At 42.4% G+C, this 27,500-nt stretch overlaps 2 protein-coding genes across 2 annotated transcripts in view; both read left to right on the forward strand.

The window, feature by feature from the left end:
- Window positions 1–27,500, forward strand: part of LOC113017352 (protein NLRC3-like) — a 71,317-nt gene that overhangs the window by 35,197 nt on the left and 8,620 nt on the right. The window contains exons 2-8 of the mRNA XM_080300553.1: window positions 16,307–16,436; window positions 16,692–16,793; window positions 17,786–17,864; window positions 18,027–18,213; window positions 18,343–20,143; window positions 21,057–21,230; window positions 21,504–21,671. Coding sequence (XP_080156679.1) covers window positions 16,318–16,436; window positions 16,692–16,793; window positions 17,786–17,864; window positions 18,027–18,213; window positions 18,343–20,143; window positions 21,057–21,230; window positions 21,504–21,671 — 2,630 coding nt within the window. The 5' untranslated portion in view covers window positions 16,307–16,317. The remainder of the gene's footprint in view (window positions 1–16,306; window positions 16,437–16,691; window positions 16,794–17,785; window positions 17,865–18,026; window positions 18,214–18,342; window positions 20,144–21,056; window positions 21,231–21,503; window positions 21,672–27,500) is intronic.
- LOC145428492 (uncharacterized) overlaps window positions 1–27,500 on the forward strand; it is a 53,823-nt gene that overhangs the window by 726 nt on the left and 25,597 nt on the right. The window contains exon 1 of the mRNA XM_080300704.1: window positions 1–14,643. This exon is cut by the window's left edge and continues 726 nt beyond it. The gene's annotated coding sequence lies outside the window, so the exon portion shown is untranslated. The remainder of the gene's footprint in view (window positions 14,644–27,500) is intronic.

Genomic DNA, 27,500 nt, shown 5'->3' on the forward strand with positions numbered 1-27,500 from the left:
GAAGAATCATCTGGACATTTGTGAGGAACTCTAACCAAGAAAGCAACGTCACACAGATCCAACAGACAGTTTCCATGACTGCAAGTGTTGAGTGGAAAAATGCTACATTGCATTATTGCATCCTCTCACCACAGGAGGCGCTGTTGGCAGCACTGATTGCTGATCAGCTGTTCTCTGATGATCTGATTGATACTGTGAATAACGGGACTCACTGAACTCTGTGACACAGTGAAGATTACAGAGTTTAACTTCAACATCTGACTGACGTCACACAGACAGAAGGATGAACCAGTGAGGCACAGAACACCGTTACTGGAGATACTGGATCAGCTCCATGTGAACCTCTGATGGAGAAGCTGCTGAGCCAGAGAAACATCAGGACATGACAGCAGCTGCACTTATCTAACAACATGTAGCAGAGCTGATCTATGTTAGAGGATCTATCACAGCAGCTGAAGCCAAAGTCCAACACTGGATACCAGCTGAGCCTGTGCTGAGTGTAGTGTTACAGGAAAAGGGCAGAAACACTGGTAGCTCCCAGTGATGCTGACTGGGGCACAGAGCTGAATGATGCAGCATCAGGACACTGTTTCAGTCTGACTGACAGAGAAACCTGTAGCTGTATCTACATGTGAGGCAGAGGCCACACAAGCAGCTTTCTATGTTTCACAGTGACTGAGATCTTCAGTGGGGGTGGACATGCTCCTGTACAGACCTCTGAGGAGAACCAAGGTGCAGTCAAAGAGTCCAGTCTGTCCTCACAGATGTGAACATGTGCTTTCATCAGGTCTGCTGTCAGCTAGCAGGCTCACATCAGAATCACTGTTCCTGAAAAACACAGTCTGTGTGACATCATCAGTCAGCTGATGGTCCCAGATCTGAATGGTTTCTGTCTCTACTGAGGAAGTCAGAGAATATCACTGAGGTGTGGATCAGGTCTGAGTGAGCTGTGGAGGGACAGCTTTAAACAGTCCACAGGTCTCACGTCCTGCTCAGTCTGGTAGCAGATACCTCGTATTGTTCCAGATGTGCTGACATCAGCAGCAGCACAGCTGTGTGATACCATGAATCTCAGTTATTGATCCAACACACAGTAAATACAAAGATCAGGATTTCTGAGAGTAATCATTATGAGTCTGAACACATGATCACTGAATGTTAGTCTCCACAATAATAAGCTAACACAAGCAAACACAGCTTTCAGCTCTTATTTTGAAACTGGCTTATTTAGAGAGCTGTGATGTGAGCGTGCCTGGCTCTGAGGCACTTGGGTCAGCCTCTGTTGTTTAGAAGTGTTACAGACTGTGAATGACACAGACCTGTCAGTTTCCATGTTTGTCTGTAACACAGCTCAGGGCTCCATGCTGAACGCATCCATCCAGTGTTATTGATCCAGGACTGATACCAGCATTGGGATCAATACAACACACAATCACATGTGTCCACGTGATGTGTTTGACCAGCTTTATTCATTAATGATCAATCAGCTTATTTACTGCATCTGAGTCCAGCTTCATTTAAATGATCCAACCATGAAAATGACATCAGTCCTACAGAAGCACTTCATGCTAACAGGAAGTCATTGATTAAGGTGGAATAACACAGAGACACAACCACTCACAGCTAACCTGACCCCACTAACTGCATGTGTTTGGACTGTGGGAGGAAGCCGGAGTACCGGAGAGGACGCACACAAACACGGGAGAACATGAAGCACTGAAACAAAGATGGTGGATTTGACCTCAGGACCAGGCAGGGTTACGGGGGTCATGACCCCCCAATAATAGATCCAGCTACACTGAAACTGTCAATTTCATTTACTTTTCCTGTTTTAAAGCTATCAGGCTGCTTTGTGGCTCACTCAATACTAAACTAAGATACTTTCAGTGTGAATCATTTGCAGGAACACAGGCAGGATTTAAAGTGCAGAACTTTACAGTCTCTGTCTCAAAGTTGGTCTGAACATGCTAACAGCTCTTTGTTTTTTTCAGTTTTCACTGGTTTGATGTAATGAAAGAAATTTTAAAGAAGCAGACGATTGTTGTTATTTTAGTTCTATAGTTTCATAAATCGTGGTGTGGATCTAAGTCAACATTCAGAATAAATAAGATAATACAGCACTTTGATGGTTGCCTTTGTATTTTCCCAGCAGTGCTCAGGTTGGTTCTCGGCTACATTTACATACAGATGTTAATGTGTTCAGCAGCTGGACTCATCTGAGGAAGGAACATTGGAAAGGTGCTCAGTGCACAACTGCATCACTAATTTTATGTAAGACCCTGTGTTTTATTGTATTTATATATTTGTAACATTTGACTCAAACACTTTTGGGAAGGATGAAAATGTTTTCAGGAGGAAGTTTTTCCTTCTGTCCGACTGCAGTACACACAACACTGCGTCTCCCTCCCTTATCACACTTCCTCAGGCTGGTGATGAGCGCCCCCTGGTGTCAGTGTTGATGACGTCATGCACAGTGAAACATAAACAGTGTCTGTTAATAAAAAATCATGTGTCCATTTTCATGTTTGCATCATGTTTCTGTAAAATCATCAGCTGTTTCTGAACCTTCTTCATTGTTTGACTCATTCCAACAGCTGTGAGCTGTGATGGAGTCAGAGCAGCTTCATCACTGATGTTCAGGTGAAGCTGAACTTAATAAACTGTAGAAATGATCAGGATTCAGGCTGGATGTGTAAAACACTTCTGTGTGAGGTCGCAGTGCTTCATATGTGTGTGTGGGCTGAAGCACACACGTGTGAGTCCTCAGAGGTTTCACACACATCACTGCACACACTTATAATCCTAGTTTAAGCTTGTGGATCATATCGGACACATCAGCAGCTCTTTGGAGACAAAGATTTGAGATTTAAGATGAGTCATAGTCTTTCTATCCATGGTAGCTTCCACTGCTGAGGCTCGGGAAACATGAAGAGGATAATTAAGAGCAAGCATCAGCTCTGTCTCATCTAACTACACAGTATTATGATCATGCACTTATGTCTCAAACTAAGACACAATGAGACAAAATGAGTTCTGTGAGTCTTTAGATTATCAGTAAATTCTGGTGACAGTTTGACGCTCAGTGGAGCCATTTTTGGTTTGTGATGAGTGTTTTGTGAGCTTCTGTTTTGTGAATCGCTCTTTGTAATTTAGAAGATGGTGCAGAAATGTGCGCGCCCTTATCTGAGAGGACACGGAGAGAGTGTCGCAGACTCGAGGTGAGGAGATAAACCTCGGAGCTGGACGGCCTGCACGTTACCCATGTGCATCTTTTCAGTGACATCAAGTGAACCCATAATAAGCATTTCTATGTCTTAGACATCATGTCCATTTCTAATGAGAGATTATTTTTAAATGAGGGAAACCTGGTCTAACAACACGCTTCCAACAGAGCTAAAGGTTCACCACAGTGAGACGGTGGGACTCTGATAAGAACTGAAACACTGTGTATGAACAGCTGAGACAAAACTATATATAAACACTCATTTATTCCAGTTTAGTTTACAATGATTTTAAAGTAATGTGGAACGATTCATGTTCATGAGCTGTTACAAACACAACTATTGATTTGTCTATATATGGTCGGACTACAAGGCTCGTGTTGAGGCTCTTGGAATAATGTGTGAATTACAGCAAGAAATGATGGTTTCCCATTTTACCAAAGTGGAATAAAATCACCACAGCAAAGAAATCATGTTATTGTCTGCAGCTAAAATATATGGTGAACATGGTTTTATAATAATGTGCAAACACAACCTCACTCTGCTCTATACGAGGAGCCAACCACAGCTGTCCGGGTCTTCATCCACCACCTCCACCATCTTTGCTCATCATCATTCACTTAATTGCTGATTGGTTTAAATCAAACTCCATTACAGGTTCAACTCCATCATATAACAGCATGTTGACTTTGGATCTGGTGTGCAGTGCCACCTTAAAAGATGAGGAAACTAAGAGATTACAAAAAAAGAAGTGGAGGAGTTAAAGAGCTGCAGCAGATTAACAGTTTCTGACAGTCATGTGTTAGAAATAGGACGATTAGATGAGCTGAGGGATCCATCTACTGCTCAGTGAAGCCTCATCAGAAACAGTCTCAGTGGAAGGATGGCTCTATTGTTAAGGAAGGACACAGGCAGAAAGACTGGCGTCTGTCACACAGGAACTGGGCTGAAAATCAGCTGCACATATTCATCAGTACGTGCAAACATATTATAGGTGTGGAATTCAGGACAGTACCATCAGAAGTTGATCCACTGTGCAAATGTCTGATTGGCAGTGGCTTCATTTTTCACTATGAACAAACTGCTAATGCAGCATCACAGGACGTCAGCCATGGATTGGCCTCCCCAGACCTCAACATTACTGAAACATCTTAACAGAGGATGGAAACAAAGGGAACCAACATCCAAGAAAAGACCAAGACTCCAGGCTGTGCTGAATTATAAAGGTGGACTGACCTCCAGGGTCCTTAGTATCATATAAGCTCAGTTTGTGTCTTATATACTTTCCATTTATATAACAAAATATATAGAAAGGAGGGTGGTTTAAGATGTGTGTAGAGTTTTATTCATTATCTTTAGACAAACAAAGAAAGCACCATCCATTCGTCTCCAGTCTGTATGAAAAACAGGGGAAAGGTCAAATTAAAACTTTGAAATTCCTTTCACAATAAATCCATAAATAAACAAAATAAAACATAGAAAAGTGTTTAAACCCACTTTTCCATAAAGCTGTCAATAGGAAATGTTCCAGTAAACATGTCTGTGTTTCTGCTGTTTTCCTTTCATGCGTCCACAGCTGACAGGTAACCCTATTGGAGTCGCCATAGTGACGGGTGGCGTCTCAGCTTCAGCGTGTTGATGGGCACAGCCATGGTTACCACAGCTGGAGTTGGTGTACGGCGAGCTGTGAGAGGACAGAGATGGAGAACGCACATTTAACTCTTTAACAGGAGATACGTTACGACTAACAGACGACTGCTGTCTACATGATGTCTTTGCAGCCCTTATGCTACATGTTACACAACTTTTCTTCATGCCAACAAGACTGAGGTGCCACATAGTCGACACATACAGCTGATTATGATGCATGTTTTACTGTTGCTATGTTCACATCATCTGCTTGGCTTTATTACTGAGAGCCTGGAGATCCTCTGACGTGTGCATGGCTGATGTGAAGTATGATTAGTCCTACATGACATCAACAGCAGAGGCAATGAAAGCTTTGTTGTTAACAGGTTGTAGGTAAAGTCAAATGTCTACTTCTACACTTGTGTTGGGTAAAGTTCTTCTCACTGCAGCAGATTTATATCTGTGCTTTCACAGGGCGTGATGTGGAGCTCAGCGCTGAGGTGCAGGTCTCCTTGGAGACGCCATCCTGGCTGAAATATTATCATGCTTCCAAAACATTTCAGCTTTTATTTTGAAAGAAACAAGACTTGAAAACGAGTCCCCTTCTTCCTCTTTGTCTTTGTTCTTCAGAGGAGTGTCACCTGGACAAACTCAGGGCTGTTCTAGAGCCTTTCTTATTATTTGACTCCATAGAAATAAAACTGAATGGAATCAAACAAAAACTCCCAAACAGCTAAAACACTTTGCTTTATTCTCTTTTTTAACAAATACGTTGAAGTCCATCCACAACAACACAGCTGAGATCTCCTTTGTAATCAAGTGTTTACATCCTTTGTACAGATCTGCATACAAAACAATCATTTACGTCCCACAGAAGTCTAGTTACACGTAACTCTACAAGAACTGGTGAATGACAGAAACATGAGACACATGATCACAGGTGATAACAAAAAGAGAAAGAATTCATGTGTTAGTGATGTTTTTCAGCCCTGATGGCTCATGTTGGAGAAACAAGCTGAGGTACGTGGAAAGTTCACACACACAAGTGGGCGTGAGCGCACACACACAGAGAAACACAACTGAAGCATCTGTTTGCTGTTTCTGCTTTCATCATCTCTGCTGCTGTGTCAGGCTGGGGTCTCTCAGTGACGTGGTTGAGGTGAAGTATGACGAGTATCCCTGATTCAGTCCATCGAGACAAAGGGCAAAGAAAGCTGTTGTTAACAAACTCTATGGTGATGTGGCATTTAGCTCTGACTCTACGCTCTGCTGAATCCTTTGAACCTGCTGATCAGTAAAGCTCTACGTGCTGCAGCAGATTGACCTCATCTGTGTTCACAGGTGTGGACCTCAGCGCTGAGGTGCAGGAGACTTTCATTCAGTTCTCCCTGCAAACAGCATCCAGCCTGGAAATACTGTCATCTTTCCCAGAAACGGTGCTCTTATCTCAGAGAAGAAGTCTGATGTAAATAACTGCAATCAACAGTGATGTTCTGCACAGATCACTTTTCCATTTTGCTCTCTAGATGAGTCCCAGCTGCCTGACCTTGTGTCCAGGTGATCGTCTCACTGAGGAGCTTTTGTTCTGAAAATCTCACGTCCATCACCTGTTTCCTTTTTACTATCTCTGCTCTTTCTTTATTCACAATGCTCATAATATCACACAATTATATTCATCACCTGCATGTTTTTATCCAGCTGCTGTTAGAACCAAACAAATAAAAAGGATGAAAAGCCTGAAATCCTTTGATTTATTACATTTGAAACAAATATGAGAGCATCCCTAACAGCACAGCTGAGACCTTTGTTTTAATCAAGCCTTTGTATCGACACACTTGTAAAGATTCATATACAAAACATAATAGAATAAATCAATATAAAATACACATAATCACAAAAATGCAGCCATGTTGTGAGTTTGCATCTAAAACATGCATGTTTCCCTTTGTACAGGCAGATTTACAGCAGACAAAGCAACACGCTGATCGACTTTGACCGCTGCAAAAACAAAATACCCACCAAGTCTGAAGTCGATCAGAGGAACTGTTGACAGACTGACAGACAAACAGATGCTTGATTCATTAGTGCGATTAAATGTTCTTCTTTAGCAGCATCACTTCATGTGTTTGTGTTCCAGGAATAAAGGTCTGTTTAAACTGGACGTCTCCTCAGCATCACTCGTGCTGTCGTGGTTTCAAAGCTGTGCAGAAAGAATCTGAGGGATGATACAGAGGTGACCAAAGTTACAAACATCCAGCTGTGCTGCAAATGTTTGCAGAGCTCCAAACTCTTTGGCTTTCTGCAGAGCAAGTATGGAAGAAGCACCTGAGCTAACTTCAGTTTAGACGATATGAGGAAAAATGCTGCTTCCCAAAGTTTCCTACAAGTATCCAGTTTATATTTAGAGAAGCGAAGGCTCTTTATCCTGACAACTACTCCCTGGTGGATCCCTGTCCTGTGACAGCAGCAAAGACTGTGTATCAGTATCATCAAAGCCACTTCAATAACCAGTGTTTAAAGCTCTCTAGCAGATGGACTTCAGTGGCAGCAGCCTCTGTCTGCTGTGTACAGAAGGTTCTCTGATGAAGCACACAGCAGATGCTGCACTACAACAGCAGCAGCAGCTCAGCTTCAGTTTGCTTCGACGCCCTTTTTGACCTGTGAAACAGCAGAAAATGAAACATTTCAACACCCGTTTGTTAGCGTGAGCTATTCTGCTGTTTTTCATCATTTCACAGGTGAAATAAAATCACATTTACTTCCTGTAGGAGTGATCGTGTCCAGCCTGACTGAGACCATGTGCTCCATCCTGCACAGGTAATAAACCTCTGACATGAAGGGCTGTCAAGTAGTTTTAGACAAATGGGGGTAAAAGAGACGTTAAAAGCTTAAAGAGAAACTACATTTTCTAAGAACTGTCTGACGTTCACCTCTCACACAGTGGATACGATTCTGCCGCTGCAGGAATAATCTTTGTGGTTATGAAACTGTCCATGTGTTTGCAGAAAATGTCACATGTTCAAAGCCATCCCAGCACCTGGGGTTTGTATAAGTGCAGCTGCTGGTGGGGAGATAGTCTCACTCTTCTATATAAAGAGTCAGCAGGCAGCAGATCTTCATCTGTGATCTCCTCCATCATCACGTCTTCACTCTTCAGCAGCTATGGCTTCACTTCGTGCCCTTCTGGGAGTGGTGCTGTGCTCCTCATGGTTTCTGCTTCTGCCTCAGGCCGACTTTGATTTACAGAGTCATCCATAATATTTTTTATTTTTTATTTTACTGCCCATCTATTTTCATACAAATGTCTCCGTCTTATGGAAAAGGGGTGGAGCTTATCCAACGAGGACAGGCAGGGCCCCCCCAGACAGTTTAGCAGTCTATACAGGAGGCTGACCTTTGCAACATGTACTTCTATAATGACTTCACCATTTAGGTTATTTGGTTATGTTTCACCCTGGATTTTGTGTGATAATATTTATTTTGTCCACTGATTTAAAAACAACAAACTATATGAATATAAAACAGAGTGAACAACAAAACATCAGCTTTGGAAACTTTGATGTAAAATTCTGCAGTTGTTTTCTCAGATATAGCATAAATCAAACTAACATACATCAGTGTGTTATTAATGTGCACACACACACACACACACACACACACACAGACACACACACACACACACACACACACACACACACACACACACACACACACACACACGTGTTACAATAAACAGCTCTTATGCTTCTGTATGATTCTCAGTGCTTTCCATTTGCGTGTCCACAGGTTGCTGTAAGTGGTGCTTGACTGCAGTTTGCTCTCATTTCAAGTGGTTTGCTGTCACAAAGCCAACAGGAAGTCCGGCCATGGTTGAGCCAACTGAAGATGGGTTGAAGGTGGCGTCCTCGTTTCCTCTGTGAGCGCGAGAGGACAGACAAAGCAAACACCGTTTGGACAGCATTAAAATATTTACACTGATGATTAATGTTGTGTCTTTGCACCTGTAGCGATACATGTTGGAAAATGGAGACTTTAGCCACCAAGACTGACGTGCCTGGAAACTTCCCTGTGAGTACGCCCACAAAGACAGGAAACAGTTTAGCCACCGCGGTTAATCCTCCATCATCATCATCCAGTATTTTTCACATCTTTTCTTCTGCTGTTTCCCTTGTTGTCAGTCACGGGGTTTGTGACTGAAATGCGTGTGGTCGACGGGAAGCCTGACGAGTACGGCCTGAATCATTCCATCAACACCGGACGGAGTGAAACCTTTGTTGAAAACAGATTATATGGTAACGTTGCATTTAGCTTCAGTAAACTGTGAAGTTACAGCAGCAGATTTACATCACGTGGCTTCACAGGAAGTAGTCTGGACCTCAGCGCTGAGGTTCAAGCAGCTCTGCTTGCAGACGGCATCCTTCCTGAAAATGTTCTTCATCTTCCTCAAACCAGAACTTTTACATTGGTGCTGAAGTTCTATATAAAAACAGCCTGAAATACAAAGTGATGTTGTGCACTGATTACCTCACACTTTCCATGTTTCCTTCTACAGAGGAGTGTCCGCCTGAGTGTTTTGTCTGATCTGTTGTTGATCGTCTCATTGACACTGCATGCAGATCTGACACCAGGGCTGGACTGGGACAAAAAATGGTCCCGGGCATTTTGACTGGAGACCGGCCCCCCAGGTATTAAAGGAAAAACCATGAAGCCTTTGAATGAAAACAAACGCTGTTGTCACAGTGATGGACGCTGTCTTGTTGGTATACATGCATCAGTCTAATAAACTTAAACCTGCACCATCCTCCCTGTCCTGGTATTCTAAACAGGAAGTAGACTGTTGGTCGAGTTAACCTCCTGAACATCTACAACACACGGTGGAAACCTGACATTAAGACAGAGACTAGAGGTGAGACATGATCATTGCTGATTACTGATGACAGATTTAGATATGTTTTCATAAACCTTTCATTTGCCACATCAATAAACAGCACGGCAGGGCAAAATATGTTTTCTAACATGGCAACCTTTAAAAAGTGAAAGGAGACAGAAAGACAGCTGAGAAAGAATCAAACGGACTTTTTGATGCATTTTACACACAGTACTGGTGCAGAATCTAGAAAATGTGGGAAACACTGGCATCATATGCAGTACTTACTTCTGAAGAAATTATGATGGGACCCTAAAAAATGACTATGTACAATAATGGATTTCTATACATTTTACATCAGATGAAAACGTTTGTTGTAAGATTCAGATAATTATTTATTAAAAGCATTTTAAATGAGAATAAGAAAGAAAAGTATTTCTTTGTGCCCCCCTCTCCCTGTTAATGCCCTACCTGCCCCCCTGGCAACACTTTGCTAGACCCGCCCCTGCACAGTTACCAGCTGTCAGCTACACAAAAAGGATCCTGGTGTTATTTGTCTCTCAGAAACAGTTCATAACTTCAACTCATTTTTGTTTTGTCATGTTTTGTTCTTTACATTGTCTTTCTTCTATATAATTGTTAAACATTTAATAAATATGTCTACAAAAAGATTTTAAAAACCAGACATTTCACACAGACACCCAAATGATTTCTGACTGATGAAGGGGGCTGAAGGTGCCCTGCTCTTGCCCAGCTTCTGCTGCTCTCTCCCTGCTCACTGTCAGCAGCTGGCAGCCTCGGTCCTGCCTGAGACTCTTCATCTATCAGTGCCAAAGAATATGGGAAATAGCAACGCACAACATGCACATTACAAAACAAGCACATGAATCAGCATTACATTCATTAGTGAAGTGCTGACGTTCGTTCCTAAACTTTGGGCCTTAATTAACATCACTGTGAACTAATGTTTGCTTTGCTTCTTAACCAGTGAAGCAGCGAGGGGCTTTCTGAGGTTCCTGCTCGTAAATGCCCAAAATGAGTCGAGTATTTCTCTGCAACTACAAACTCTGTTTTCATCAGAGGTGTAAATATTACAGCACTGTGTCAGAGTCACTGAGGCTGGAACACAGAAAAAGGAAGTAGATGTATTTATTTTTAGACTTTATTGCCTGGAACCACTTTAAAAATACGCTTTGGGTCACAATTAACTGCAGAAAACCAGGAATCCACATATGAACATTATCTGTGCAGAGATTTATGCTTCTGAAGGTAAACAGTGAAAACTTGCAGCACTAAATGCACAGATAGCCAGGCGTTTCACATTTTGGGACCATCTGCCAGTTTTCATTTCTTAGGTATTGAAGAGCAGAAATGATTGAATTTTATTTACATGCTTAAAAATGTTTGCTTTTGAATATTATTTGAAGAATTACTCACACACTCAGGCACTGTGGGCCTGTTTCCCTTTGCACAACCGAGTGTTGGAAACGGGCCTTTTCTCTTTAAACTCTGAGGGGCTGTAACTTTGGCTTCTATTGGCAGATTTGCATGATTGACCCTCTTTTTAAAATAGTTTTAGCCAAGAGAATCAAGCTAACATCACTGTTTTTACGTCAGCTCACGTCACACGAGCTGTTTCAAGAAAAGTCCTCCTGTCACACAGCAATGCCTACATCAATCACACCACTCTGCTTAAATAATAATAATAATGTTTAGTGAAGCAGGTGAAGCAAAGGGCTGCTTTTAATAGGCTGGGAGACCCAGGTGTGCTGCTTTAGCTGCTGAGCCTCTCATGCTAGCCTCCATCTATAAGCTGGGATCACAGGAGCACTGCAGTCCTGACTAGATCAAGGATTGTTATTCATGCAGGTGACAAAAGTTTACATTCACAGAGTCATAGGATTGAGCCTGGTTTGAAAAGCAGCTGTTTAATGCAGCTGCTTAGAGTTCACACACAGTAGAAGAATCAGACTTGAGTCACATTTCAAACACTGGAAAAATACTCAGCAAGTAACAATGAAAACAGCACAGACTCAGTATATCCTGTTCAGTCCTGTGTTTGATATGAATGTGCTGTTCAGAGAGGATCTCGTGTCCTCTTTTACAAAGCCTTTGTTTCATGATGTTTGTGTATAAATGAATGTAGGTGTGTTTCTAAGTGTGAAGGAGCCCTGGGAGAAAAGACTGAAGCTTGTGCCAAAGAACAAACAGGAAAGAAAGATCAGCATTAATGAAGACGAGCACAGAAGGAGCCCAAGCACGTGTTGCTTTTTCAGATTTCTCTAAAAGTGTGTGTTCATTTGTTCCATCCTTCACAACAAACAACAGCTGACAGACACACATGCACTCTGTGTCACTTCACAGGGGCTGATGAAAGTGGACACAGTAAAGGGAGAGCTGGACCTGCTCTACACATCCTGCACTCTGTTAACAGACTTTATTCTGCAGCATCAACAGATAAAAATATATGAAGATATAGAAACGTTTAACATTGTGACTGTTCACATTAGTGAAGCTGTTACTTTGCTGCCAGGTGGGAAAAGAAGCCTAAAGCTGAGTCTGATTAAACATCTGCTGCACCAGAGAGTTTCATGGCCCTGCTTTATCCTGTGCTTGCTGACCACCTCGTCCTGAAACCTCTTCATCATCCTCACAGTTGTGTGAAGAAAGAGGGAAGCAGGTGGAAACCATCTGTGCTGCTGTGTTCACTTGTGTGTGTGCGTCTATGGTCATATCTAATGTGTACCTACAGACAAACACAAACACAAACACCTGGCATTGCACAAGAGTCTCTATGGAGCAACCTGCAGATGTCAGAGATGTGATTAGAGGGTAAAGTGGACTAGTGAGAGCATCTATGTTGTTGTTGTCTGCTGGGGGACAGCATCAGCTGCAGAGATGCATCAGGATCAGCAAACTAATCTGCAAGGCTGCAAGTGTCACTGAAGGAGTTTGAGTCAGTGAGGGACTCAAACTCACACAGCTGGTCAAGAAGGCTCAGCAGCTGCTGTATTTCCTGAGGAGGCTGAGGAAATTTGGTATGTTGGCCAAGATCCTCAGCAGGTTCTACAGCTGCACTGTGGAGAGCAGCCTGACAGCTGCATCACTGCATGGTACGGCAGCACTACTGCAAACCGCAAACGCCTGCAGAGAGTGATAACAACTGTGGAGAAGATCATCAGGACCCCGCTGCCCTCTCTGCAGAGCAGCTACCATCACAGAGTCCAGAGGAGAGACACACCTCTGCCCTCGAGACGAAGGTTCAGAAGTGTGAAATGTAGAACATCCAGACTCAACAACTCCATCTTCCCCACTGCTATCAGACTCCTGAACAGCTGACCGACCTCAAACTGCAGTTTGCACATCAGGTCACTTTGCACACTAAGTTCATTTTGCACATTAAACTCCATGTACATCCATGTACATCGACATCTGCAGACCACACGTGTCTTCAGTTACTTATTTGTACTTATTTGCAGTTATTTATCTTTTTATTTTATTTTTTTAAGTTATTTCTTATCCTTATTTTATCTTTTTATTTATTCTTATCTTGTTCTTTTAACCATTATCTAACTTGGCATTGTGCACGGTGTGTTTAGATTCAGTTTAAATTCAGGGACACGGAGCCCCTGTTGATCCTCTACCTAATCACACGAGCCACGGTGTGAGAACGGGTGTGGGTCTCAATCAGCCAAGGTTTTGGGTGAACCCATTGTGAGATCTAGCCCCACGCTATCATGTGATTTCCTGTGATCAAATGTCCCAGGATGTAAGTGGGCGTTAAGACGTCCATGTCCCTCTTCAAGCAACTTAAAGAAGTCCAGACGCTTTTCTTTCCAAGCTCCTTCAACAACATCATTCATAGAACAACTTCCAGCTTCTTTTGCTCGGCTACAGTTTGGATGGATTTGCAGATGCAACAAGACTAAAATGGTTAGGGTCAGGAGGTCAAAGGTCAGAGCTCCTGTGGGTCTGAGGGCGGCCTCACGCTGGAGAAGGATGAAGGAGCCTGACCTGAGCCAGTGTTTGACATGAACACATCAGCACTGCTGTCAGTGAGCCTAACGACAGCCGTTAGCATCATTTCAGTGTTTCAGTCATAAAAACACTTCCTGTCACTGTGGTGGTTACAGTGACATCATGCAGTTTGTGCTTTGACCTCCAGAGGGCGACAAATCAGCACAGACAGAGAGCTCCATTCAAACTTTGCTGCCATCAGGAATAATTCTTCAAATATAATCATCAGTGTTTGAGCAGTTATGATATCAGGGACAATCTAGACATGTGTGACAATACTGAACATGTCACATGACACACCTCAAACATCATGTGATCCACTCTCAGTCTGCACTTTCATTCATGACTTCAACAGGTTGAAATGAGCTTTGAAGAAACATTCAGTGAAATAAATCTTTCATGGATTCATGTGAGCAGCAGATGAACTTTGTACCAACAACATCTTCAATAACAGAGTCTGAATGAAGCTCAGGTGTTGATGCTGCTCACTGATTGGACGCTTGCTTTCAGCTCTGCTCTCAGTCTTTACTGCACAGGTGAAGGTAGAAAGTGTGACTGGATCTATAGACTGGAAACAGAGAAACATGCTGAACATTTGAAGCTTTGCAGCAGAAATGTTCATGTTACAAATACAGCAGAGCTGATCTGGGATCAGTGTGTTCACACCTGCAGCTACAACAAGGTTTCATGTCTCCACACGTCAGCATGTGAACTTTACTCTGACTCAGTCTGAGCAGTCAGACGGCATATTTTTAAAGTTAACACATCAGCACACACAGAGCTGAGCCCCTCCCACCTGTGCTGAGTTTCAGGTGGAGCCCCGCCTCCTTCCAGGAAGCAGCTCACCTGTGTGTCCGTGTTTAGTGTCCAGGTGTGGAGTGGAGCTTGTTGTTGGTGTGTGAAGAAACTGTAAGTTTGCTTTGTTTCCTCCTTTAACAGTTTGTCTTTAGGAACTTTACTGTTTGTTCAGCTCGTGTTTGATTTCTTCACACAACAAACTGTGTGTGTTTGTATTTCCGGTCTCTCCATTAAAGTCAGTGTGTAATGTTTCCTGGCTAACATCAGCTGTGTGCAGCTTAGTTCAGCACAAATCTGCCGCTCCATAGTTCACGGTAACGGACTCACAGCTGGACCAACGAGGCCGAGTGTGTCCGCCACTCTGAGCTACGTTCGTGTTTGTGTACTTGTAGTTTGTACTTTGAGTTCAGTCAGAGCCCACAGAGGACGCAGCGTACGTGATGACGTCACAGCCCTTTACCTCCTTTACTGTCACTGTGATTAATATTTACACACGAGACACCTGCAGAGCTCTGACGCTAAGCTAGCACACAGCATGCTAACACTAAGCTAAAGCTAGGCTAGCCAAGAACCCAGAGTGAGGTTAAAGCTGAGTAAACACTGACCCCAGACCAGCACCGTGATAAAGTGAGCTGCTGCTGCTGAACTTGAACAGGTAACAAAGTGATGAGCAGTCAGGCTGCAGGTTTCTACCTGTTCATGTTTCTACAGTAGAATCACTTTGAAGTGTCTTTGTGCTGTTTCATCTTTGATTTGTGTTCATAAACACTCAGAGAAACATCACGTGACCTCATCAGGATCTGTGTTGGTGTGTGGGGCTGTACCTCAGCTTTATGTTGTTACATGCTCATTTGTTCATTTCACACAGTAACATCAAAGTAATGTTATGAGGAGTAATGAAGTAACGTACTCCATTACTTTTAATCAAAGTGTTCTGTGTAATATGTGTAATAATGACTGTTTTGAGTAATGACCAACACTGATCACAACAAAGAGGAAATGCCTCCAACATGCACAAACATTTGAGCCACAACATGCAGTTAATGTGCACAAATGTCTTTGATATGCTGCTCAGTGATGGTGGTGACTGTCAGAGCAGAGCTACTGAGAATCAATAAGTAATATCAATGATGGGATCAGAATCACTAAATTCTTCTCATCCCTGTCAGTATCATACATGTGCTGTATAATGTGATAAATGTAGAGGTGCTGGCTGTTCTCTCACTCTGCTGTTTAGCTGTAAAGGACGCCTCCCTGCCTTTGTCTCATTCATGACCTTTAATAGTCTCTTCTAACATGCAGAGATCTGTATGATCTGTTTCATAGAGTCTAACCAGCCTGTACAGGTAACAACAACAGTCACTGCATCACTGACACACAAACGTCATCTCTGTCAATAACAACATTCATACATGGAATAAAAACACATCAGTGGATCATTGCTGGAGCTGATGTTTGTGCTCCTGGTGCAAAGGCTCTCAGTTTCCTCCTTGAAATAACATCAGTGGTGGGTCAGCGACATGCTTTCTTTCCCTCTCAGGTTTAAATATCTGGGACTCTCCACCGTTTGGTTTTACAGCTGAAGAAGCTTCTCAGATGAAACGTCTTCCAGAAACTTAAAGACGTCTCTTTTCTCTCCAAGCTCCTTAGATCACATGACCTGGATGACTGAACCTACAGACACATTGACCTGGTTTCATGGTCACATGACAGGTCAGAGGTCAGTTCCTCCTGTTAATGTGAACTCACTGAGTGTTTGTGGTTTACCTCTCAGACTGACTGAAGATGATGATGGAGGAAGAGGAGGACAGAGCAGAGTCTGCAGGGTCCAGCTGTCCGTCTGTGAGGAGTGACCGGTCCAAAGGTCGAAATCCAGCCTTCAGTGGTGAACCTGGAGCAACGAGGTCAGAGAGCTGAACTCACTGAGTAACAGAAATAATTCTGCACTGACATTATAATCAGTGTTGACTCTGGTTGATTGTCTGACTGTGTTTGTGAGCTGAGAGGAAATGAAAATGAGTTTGTAACAAAAATCAGTTTTGTCCAGTTTTCCTGTAAAAAGCTGAACTCTAATCTAAGAGGATGTTACTGACAGGAAACAGCTGCATTATCTGCAGTCTGTGTGATCACAGCTGCTTCAATCATGTTTGTGTCTGCAGAGGTCAGAGGTCACAGTCTGCAGGGTCCAGCTGTCCGTCTGTGAGGAGCGACGTGTCCAAAGGCGACGTTCCAAACTTCAGTGGTGAACCTGGAGCAACGAGGTCAGAGAGCTGTGATGACTCCTTTACATGTTTGTGTTTCCTGGATAAATATGACCTGAAACATCCTCAGATTGTTACAAAGATTCATTAAAAAGAAAACAATGAAAGAGAAAAGATCCAAATGTTCGACTTGGTCATTTGCTGTTTGAGGACAGTGATGCTCATATCTGTGGGGAAAGTGTGACCTGAGTGGGTTCATGTTTGTCTTTAAAGAACAGAGCTGCTCTGATTCTCTTTGTGTCTGATCTGTTAAACAGTCTGAGAGGTCACACAGAGACCCAGCAGCTAAAGCCTGGATCATACTGGCTGCTGTTACTCCATCAGGACAACACTGAACCACAGTGGTGTGGATGTAGTGGATAAATCCCACCATACTGATGCTCAGAGTTAACCACAGGGAACAAAACCAGATGTTACCTTCAGATTGTGACCTTTGGAGTGGACGATGCAGATTTCAATACAGAATAAATGTTGTTGTTTTTCAGCTGTGAAGAAAGAATCTAATTTTCTGAACTTAAGAATTTATGATGCTGGAAACAACATGGAGACTATAACACAACATTTCCACTGTGTTCATAGAATGAATGTAAAACTGTCAGACATTCATTAAATATGCAAAATGTCTACAGAAGCATCAGAGGGTCAGACGTGAAGCACTCAGTGATTTTGATCAAATGACTCATCAGTTATTGATCTGTACTACACTGATCTACCACGTTAGTAAAGCTGGTGTTCTGGTGGTGGAGGGAGACTCGGATCATGTTCTGGTTTTGGAGCAGTGATCTGCTGATGGTTCAGTTTGATGAGCTTCTTCAAAATCATCCCTGACATCACCACTGAAAGGACGTCCATGAAAACAGACTGAAAATTACTGATATGTTCACAATCTGAGAGTTTAAAACTTGACAGACTTGATTCAGATGAAGTTATTTGAGCAGAAACTCCTGGATCTTTATCCTGTGTGGATCTAATCCTTCATGGTTCCTCCACAGAGTGGAGCAGCAGAGCTCAGAGGTTCCCAGTGGTCAGTCTGCCCAGCAGCATCAAACACAGCTGGACTCCATATTTATGGTCTGTACATGTACAACAACTACTGTTACATCTGTTCTGTTCACAGTCATCTCCACGCTGCTCTTTGTAGACCAGTGGATCGTCAGTGTGTCCAACATGGAGCTGATGTTTGGCTCCATGATTTCAGTCTGATTGGCTCATTCATAAAGTATTCTGTTCCAGCTGCTGGAGGACAACATCATCACTTTTGTGAAGAACGAGCTGAAGAAGATCCAGAAGGTTCTGAGTCCAGATTACCCAGAATGCTTAGAGAGTCAGAGGAGCAGCAGCAGAGAGGCGTTTGTGAAGATCACAGTGGACTTCCTGAGGAGAATGAAGCAGGAGGAGCTGGCTGACCGTCTGCAGAGCAGTAAGAGGATTTATCTAAAGATTTAAGCTGCTGGATAAATGAGACATTTTCCAGAGATGGAAGATGGAGCAACATGTTTTAAAGATTAGTTCTTTTTGGAATTGAGTGTTTATTTTTCTTCTCATTCAGAGCTTCCAGCTGCAGTTTGTCATCGTAACCTTAAATCCACCCTGAAGAAGAAGTTCCAGTGTGTGTTTGAGGGCATCGCTAAAGCAGGAAACCCAACCCTCCTGAATCAGATCTACACAGAGCTCTACATCACAGAGGGAGGGACTGCAGAGGTCAATGATGAACATGAGGTCAGACAGATTGAAACAGCATCCAGGAAACCAGACAGACCAGAAACAACCATCAGACAAGAAGACATCTTTAAAGCCTCACCTGGAAGAGATGAACCAATCAGAACAGTGCTGACAAAGGGAGTGGCTGGCATTGGGAAAACAGTCTTAACACAGAAATACAGCCTGGACTGGGCTGAAGACAAAGCCAACCAGGACATCCAGTTCATATTTCCATTCACTTTCAGAGAGCTGAATGTGCTGAAAGAGGAAAAGTTCAGCTTGGTGGGACTTGTTCATCACTTCTTTACTGAAACCAAAGAAGCAGGAATCTGCAGCTTTGAAGACTTCCAGGTTGTGTTCATCTTTGATGGTCTGGATGAGTGTCGACTTCCTCTGGACTTCCACAAAACTACAATCCTAACTGACCCTAGAAAGTCCACCTCAGTGGATGTGCTGCTGATAAACCTCATCAGGGGGAAACTGCTTCCCTCTGCTCGCCTCTGGATAACCACACGACCTGCAGCAGCCAATCAGATCCCTCCTGACTGTGTCGGCATGGTGACAGAGGTCAGAGGGTTCACTGACCCACAGAAGGAGGAGTACTTCAGGAAGAGATTCAGAGATGAGGAGCAGGCCAGCAGGATCATCTCCCACATCAAGACATCACGAAGCCTCCACATCATGTGCCACATCCCAGTCTTCTGCTGGATCACTGCTACAGTTCTGGAGGATGTGCTGGAAACCAGAGAGGGAGGACAGCTGCCCAAGACCCTGACTGAGATGTACATCCACTTCCTGGTGGTTCAGGCCAAAGTGAAGAAGGTCAAGTATGATGGAGGAGCTGAGACAGATCCACACTGGAGTCCAGAGAGCAGGAAGATGATGGAGTCTCTGGGAAAACTGGCTTTTGATCAGCTGCAGAAAGGAAACCTGATCTTCTATGAATCAGACCTGACAGAGTGTGGCATCGATATCAGAGCAGCCTCAGTGTACTCAGGAGTGTTCACACAGATCTTTAAAGAGGAGAGCGGACTGTACCAGAACAAAGTGTTCTGCTTCATCCATCTGAGTGTTCAGGAGTTTCTGGCTGCTCTTCATGTCCATCTGACCTTCATCAACTCTGGAGTCAACCTGCTGGAAGAACAACAAACAACCTCCAAGAAATCTAAATTATTTAGCAAACCAAAACTTCAATCTCTCCACCAGAGTGCTGTGGACAAGGCCTTACAGAGTCCAAATGGACACCTGGACTTGTTCCTCCGCTTCCTCCTGGGTCTTTCACTGCAGACCAATCAGACTCTCCTACGAGGCCTGCTGACACAGACAGGAAGTAGCTCACAGACCAATCAGGAAACAGTCCAGTACATCAAGAAGAAGCTCAGTGAGAATCTGTCTGCAGAGAAAAGCATCAATCTGATCCACTGTCTGAATGAACTGGATGATCGTTCTCTAGTGGAGGAGATCCAACAGTCCCTGAGATCAGGAAGTCTCTCCACAGGTGAACTGTCTCCTGCTCAGTGGTCAGCTCTGGTCTTCATCTTACTGTCATCAGAAGAAGATCTGGATGTGTTTGACCTGAAGAAATACTCTGCTTCAGAGGAGGCTCTTCTGAGGCTGCTGCCAGTGGTCAAAGCCTCCAACAAGGCTCTGTAAGTAAATATGTGATCATGTTTATTTTTAAAATGTTGATTAAAAGTGGTCATAGATTTCTTCCATGACAGATCCATGTCCTAAAACCATGAGACAGCGTAGTTGTATAGTATAAAAGAAAAAAGGAGAACTTTTGACCACAATATTGTAACTTGAATGAACTTTTGATACAGCCTTTAAACATAAAATTTATGAACAGAATCAGTGACAAAGGGCAGCCCTGGTGGAGCCCATCACCCACCGGACTTATTACTATCCAACGTATTGCCGGCTATGCCAACCAAGCTCTTGCAATGGTTGTAAAAGGATCGAATGGCCATAAAATGTTTCTCAGTTTTATTATTTTCAGTCACATCTGTTTTTGATTATTAACTGAATATTTTAAAATTCAGGCTTTTTATGTTATACAAAACATCATATTTTCTTATGATGTCTTGTATTGATTCTGAAGGAATAGTTTTCATCAGTATCGCAGATACCAGCCTGAATTTTACTTTGTATTGGATCAGAAAGGAAATCAGTGGCATCACACATCACTTACAGCAACTTCAGTACCACTCCATTTTAATAAACTGGGGGGAGGTGCACCAAGATTCAGTATGAGATAAAGAATTATTTTTAACTGTAAGGTTGGAGAAATCTGTTGTTGGAAATTGGAAGAACAGGTCATCTTAAAAATCACTGCATTGTAGTTTTATTCAGGCCCCTTCAATCTGTGATCGCTGTTGCTTTGCATTGTAAATGCTACTATTACAAAAGTCACAAATATTAGTGTATGTGTGTGTTGTTGGGTAATAAACCAAAAGAACAGAATCTACCAGCACCTCACTGATTTCTGCTTAAAAACAATAAAAAAGCAATAAAGCTCTGATTTGTTTGGTTGATCTTGTCTCCCTTCCACCTTGATTTCAGACTGAGTGGCTGTAACCTGTCAGACAGAAGCTGTGAAGCTCTGTCCTCAGTCCTGAGCTCCCAGTCCTCCCATCTGACAGAGCTGGACCTGGGTAACAACAACCTGCAGGATTCAGGAGTGAAGCTTCTGTCTGCTGGGATGAAGAGTCAATACTGCAAACTGGAAACGCTGAGGTCAGATCAAGCAATATCGATTTTTTTTTCATCAATTAACATCATTTAATCAATTTCATTTGGAAAAAATTAACAGTGTTTATGTTTTGTTTTTTTAATGAATCCATCCAAATCACACTAAACTGCCACATTTGTCTTTTGTAACATGAGGCAATAAGGATTCCAGCATGTCCTGAAACAGTGTTGAAATATTGTAAATGTAGTAGCTCCTCATGGCACCATGAATATACTTTAACACAAGTGTTTCATGTCTTCTTGTCATCCTTTCTTCAGACTGAGTGGCTGTAACCTGTCAGACAGAAGCTGTGAAGCTCTGTCCTCAGTCCTGAGCTCCCAGTCCTCCCATCTGACAGAGCTGGACCTGGGTAACAACAACCTGCAGGATTCAGGACTGAAGCTTCTATTTTCTGCAGTGGAGAGTCCAAAGTGTACAATTCTCAGGTCAGGATTCAGTCTTTTCTGATGATGATTTAAAACCTGAGTCAGGTCGATAAATGGCTTACTCATTTACAACAGACATGATTTGTCAAATCACCTTATATCTAACCCAAAGGTCCTGTGTTTTACTACTTTGATTTTTTAGTAAAACACAGGACCTCTTAATATTTATCTAAGAGACCATATATAATTTTTTTCCCTGGATCATGTGTGTACCCTCCTGGTTGGAGCTCCAGCAGCCTGTATCAGTGAATGGGACTTTAAATGAAATTGCTGCCCCTGTCAGGAAGAGGTCTGAGTGACACACAAAACAGAAAATATGAGCACTGCATGTGTCTGAGGCTACTCAGATACAGACCTGAATGAGACACTAACTTTGTCTCTGAGAGATAACTTTTATTATTAAATACACTTCATTTCTCATCTGTGTAGAGAATGTAGAGTTTGACATGCTAATATTACAAAATGAAAAATCACACTGAGTCACAAAGAAATTGTTTTGGAGTATTTATGGTTCAGCTGATGAAATTGTTCAAACAAACCAGTAATTTACACCGAAACAGCACAAGTGAAACTTTTTCGAGGGACTTACACTAAGCTTGTCCTGGTACACCTGTAGAGCCCAGCTTCTATGGACCATGAGCTTAAGTTCTGTGCTGCTCTGATTTATTGCCTGTGCTGTCTTTCAGTTCAGCTTTGTCGAGTCTCTGGTAGGATTTCTTTTACATGACCTGTGTAAAAACAAAACAGGAAACACATTAAGCTGAAGTAAGATGCACAATTTGAAAAATGGGGCACAAAAAATGTTGCTGCTTTCTGGAAAGTGCGTCTAAGAAGACCCAATGGAGAAAGTGAAGAGAAAAATCAAAGATTAAGAAGAAGAAAATGGCAGAGGCAGTTTCTCTTGGACTGCCTGCAGATGGGGTGAGACTCTAGAAACAGGGATGATTGGAGAAAATGCAAAGAGGCCATAGGATAAACCAGGAGATGAATACTCTGGTGTTCTGGGGATAGTGGGAGTGAGAGGGAGAGATGCCAGTAAATGATTTCAAGGATAAATTTGAGAGAATCAGAGCTAAGAAACCAAAGCAAGTGGGGAACTACAAACATATGGACAGACTCATAATTAGGCCAAAGACACATTAAAGCAATTATTACAGGTTTAGAAACAGGGATGGATATGAAGGAGCTTAGCATGAATTTGCATTGAGGAAAGAATAGCAACGAGCATCAGAGGAAACAGTTAGGAAAACTAAAAGGATGTACTGGCAGGAATACTGCAGTACTTTAGGAAGAACTACCGTATTTCCCAGACTACAGAGCGCACCTGAATATTAGCCGCACAAGCTAAAATCAGGGGAAAATCCTGTTTTGTACATACATTAGCCGCACCTGACTAAAAGCCGCAGGTGTTTCAATGTTGACTTATCATATGTAAGAGAATATGCACAAAGCGAATTGTCAGGAAAGAGATGGCTGTTTGGAGACACACTCCTTTTATTAATATTTTGAAAAACAAGTTATGGGTACATATTTGCATAACTTTTTAGGTATATGTACAAGTAGCGGTAATTACAAGTACAAAACATGTACTGTGCTTCATAAATGAGTAACAAATGTAGTACATAACAATAACCTACAGCACACCAGAACAATTGATTCGGACTACCTTTTAGGCTCAGGTGCAGTGACACGGCTTTAACAAGAAGAAAACTCAGTCCTTCACCACCATCTTCCTGCGCACTAAAACCACCAAAGTCCTCTTCTCCAGTGTCGGAAACAAACAGGCTCAGGGTGGCTTCGTCATCCACTCTCAGCTTCTTTCTTTCGTTGTCACTTTCAAAACCAAAGAAATCCTCGTTGTCAGTGTCAGAGTCGAACACCCTTAGAAGGGCCGTGGCGGTGTCCTCCTCTCCATCATGCAGCATCCAGCCCTTCGAAATCTGTTGGTGATCGTGGATGTTTTCACACTTTTCCACGCTGTCAGAATCCAATGGTGGAGTTGGGCATAACTTGCTTTTTGCAAGTTTATCGCCGCTCATCATCCAGGCCTCCAGCTGAACGGGTAGCGCTACTTTGAAGTTTGTTTTTCGCGCTACCTCGTACTGCACTACGTTGCCTGACGGATGGACATGTGACCAACATACCACTCTTGAACCCCGATCCTTCCGCCAGGCAACGTAGTGCCGTACAACAGCGGAACAAACAAAACAAATCCGCTCATGGACAATCCATAGAAAAGCCGCACCTGACTAAAAGCCGCAGGGCTCAAAGCTTGTGCAAAAAGTAGCGGCTTATAGCCCGACAATTACGGTACACCAGTTCAGAATGTGTGGAGTACAGTTAAGAACATGAATGCAGACAGGAAACAACAGCAGCTGTTGTAAAGTAAATTCAAACTCCTTCATTAAATGCAGCTGGTTGAGTTGAAAACAATGGAGAATGATTGTGTTACGTTGTTTATTCTCTATAGAAATGGAGCAGGAGTGCATGCAGAGCTGGACGTGGGCTGTATATACATGCGTGTATCTGTTTTGTCTGTGAGCAGAGAAAACAAAGCGCTGGAAATGTCATATTGAAATGTTAAATCAGGAAAATCCTGGAGAAGAGGATAGTTCTAATGTTCAGTTTGTAATGTTGAATTCAACACAGCTCTTAAATGCATAAAAATGACTTCACCTGACGTCAGACTGAACAATCGGATTAGCTACTGATATTGATTTAACCCGTTTAGACCTACCATAGAACCAAGTCCGCCAGAGCTTATATTATATTTTTACATGCTGTAGAGCCATTTTTGGGAGCATTTCAAGTTGCTATACATCAATACAACCATTACAGCCTAAATTTTAATAATATGTATGTATTAAGTGCATAGTAATTACATAAATTGCAAAAAAGTGCAATAAACTACAAAAAAATTGAAAATCGTTTTTGTTTTTTTAACATATATTTCTAGTTAGAGAAATTTAAGAGGCTTATCCCTCAAAACTGTAAATACAAAAAAGTTGCACAAAATAGTTTCCCACCTCAGGAAATTTATTTTGAGTGCCTTCATAGTTTTATTTTTGAAATACACCAATTTTTATATACTGCAGGAAAAACGAAAATAAATATTATACTGCAAATTTGCAAAATAACAGCATGCATCAAAATAAACTATTTCCAGCAGAGCAATATGAGTCCTAAGCATATGTGGAAGGAAACTGTAACCTAGGACAAGCTGATGGCATAAGATGTAAATACAACTCCTCAGGTTTCATATGCAAAAAAAATTATTGCGCTAGCTCACGTGATTACAGTGCTACCGGGATTTAAAAATAGTTGCGCAAAACGGAGTGTGCCCACTCTGACCAGTTTTAAAGGGTTAAAGCAAGAAAATATGGTATTAGCATTAGATGCCAATTCCTATTAACCTTAAATTAGCATTACCTGCTAATGGCAGTCTACTTAGCATTAACTCCTCACTAATGTAATGCTAATTCACATCAAATTATCTTTAGCTTTAGCATTAGCTGCTAGCTTCAGCCTACCTAGCACTAGCTGCTCACATTGTTAAAAGGGAAGAGAAAACGATATTAGCATTAGCTTGTAATAATTATTCACCCCTAATTAGAATTAGCCACTAATGGCAGCATACTTAGCATTAACTCCTCACATCGTTATAATGCAAATGATGCTAACTTGCATTAAATTAGACTGCTGTTATTAGCTAATGCTATTTAGCAGTAGCTGCTCACATTGCTATAAAGCAAAGGAAAACGATATGAGCATTAGGTTCTAATGCGTATTTGCCTTAAATTAGACGTAGGTGGGCAGCACGGTGGCACGATGGTTAGCACTGTTGCCGCACAGCAAGAAGGTCCTGAGTTCAATTCCACCATCAGGCCGGGGTCTTTCTGTGTGGAGTTTGCATGTTCTCCCCGTGTTTGCGTGGGTTCCCTCCGGGTACTCCGGCTTCCTCCCACCATCCAAAGACATGCAGCTTGTGGGGATAGGTTAATTGGATAATCCAAATTGCCACTAGGTGTGAATGTGCGAGTGAATGTGAGTGTGAATGGTTGTCTGTCCCTGTGTGTTAGCCCTGCGACAGACTGGCGACCTGTCCAGGGTGTACCCCGCCTTTCGCCCTATGACAGCTGGGATAGGCTCCAGCGCCCCCCGCGACCCTGAAAAGGATAAGCGGAAGCGAATGGATGGATGGATGGATAGACGTAGGTGCTAATGGCGGCCTACTTAGCATTAGCAGCTCAGATGTTGTAATGCTAGGGAAAAGAGTGTTAGCATTAGCCGTTCACAATGTTATAAAGTTAAGGGAAATAGTGTTAGCATTAGCTACTCACATTGTTAAAAAGTGTTAGCATTAGTGCATAATGCTAATTCACATCAAATTAGCATTAGTTAATAACGGCAGCCTATTTAGCATTAGCAGATAATGTTGACCTTGGCCCACTGGAAAAGTTCAGAACTAAAGATTTAGGAGTGTTTCTCGATAGCTCTTTCTCGTTTGAGAAACAAATAAATTCTGTTATTAAAACCAGCTGTAAGGTTTATATTGTTGATTGTCATTTATGCTTAGAAATATTTACTCATATATGCTTAGAGTTGTATAATCGATTGCATGATGATAGAGGTTTGATCCTTAGTAGTCTGTAAAGACTCTGTGTGCCTTCCAGAGTGCTCTGGCATGCACACACCACTTGGGGCCATGAGAGAGGTCGTACCCTCTCTTACTGATTTATGGTGTAGGACAGGGGTCTCAAACTCAATTTAGCTGGGGGCCGCTGCAGGCAGAGTCTGGGTGAGGCTGGGCCGCATTAGGTTTTCCACAAGAAAGGCATGGTTAAAAAATTCCAATCTTCTCAAATCTCTTTATTTTTATTTTTTAACACAAAATATTAAAAATAAATAAACAAATTAAGAATTAATAAGAAAATAAATCAATCAGTAATACATAAATAAAATAATAATAAGATATTTTTAGTCAGTGAACTTGTGTGTTTCTTTCAGTCTTCTATATCTGCTGTATTTAGATTGAAATGTCTGTATTAACAGTTCTATAACCTTCTTCTGAACATGAATGGAACACTGTAGAAAATGAACTGTTCTTCTGAACATGGCTTCTCTTGCCTACTCCTTGCTGCTAGAGACCTGGCAGCGTTTCCTCTCGCATAGCCGAGCCAGATTTGGCCTGAGGGAGGAAGCAGTTGCGGCCCTCAGTATGTCTTGAAGATGATCATCCGTAAGTCTGGACCTGTACTTGGACTTATTGAAGTTCAAAGTGGAGAAGAGCTTTTGGCACAAGTATGTGCTACCAAAAAGGCACATGGTCCGCTTGAACATTCGGGAAAGCCGAGGGAAACTAGGGCTCAATTCTCTCAAAAATTGTCCAAGCTTGTCTGCTTTTCCACTCACCTCCCTGAACTTTGCTTTGAGTTCAGAGTTGCACTGCAGCTCAATGAGCTCCATTTGAAGCACAGAAGGGGCATCTTGCACATCAAAGGAGAAGGGGTCCGCAAAAATGTGAAAGGTGGCTCTGTGTGTCTTGAAGTCAGCAAATCTGTGATCAAATTCCTCCTGTAGCCTCAAAATGACATCAACATACTCGTCAGCACTGAATGGTGTGCCTGCATCCACGAGTGCCTTGCATGCTGGGAAATGGCAAAGGTTTGTCTGAGAGAGCTGAGCTTTCCAGAGCGCCAGTTTTGTGGAGAATGCTCTCACGTTGTCATAGGCAGCACTGACAAGTTGCCCCTGGCCTTGTAACGTCTTGTTCAGTACATTAAGCTCATGTGTCATATCAACAAGAAAAGCTGAGTCCATGAGCCATTT

This window comes from Astatotilapia calliptera, chromosome 4, assembly GCF_964374335.1.
Source record: "Astatotilapia calliptera chromosome 4, fAstCal68.1, whole genome shotgun sequence".
In the NCBI taxonomy this organism is placed as follows: Eukaryota; Metazoa; Chordata; class Actinopteri; order Cichliformes; family Cichlidae; genus Astatotilapia; species Astatotilapia calliptera.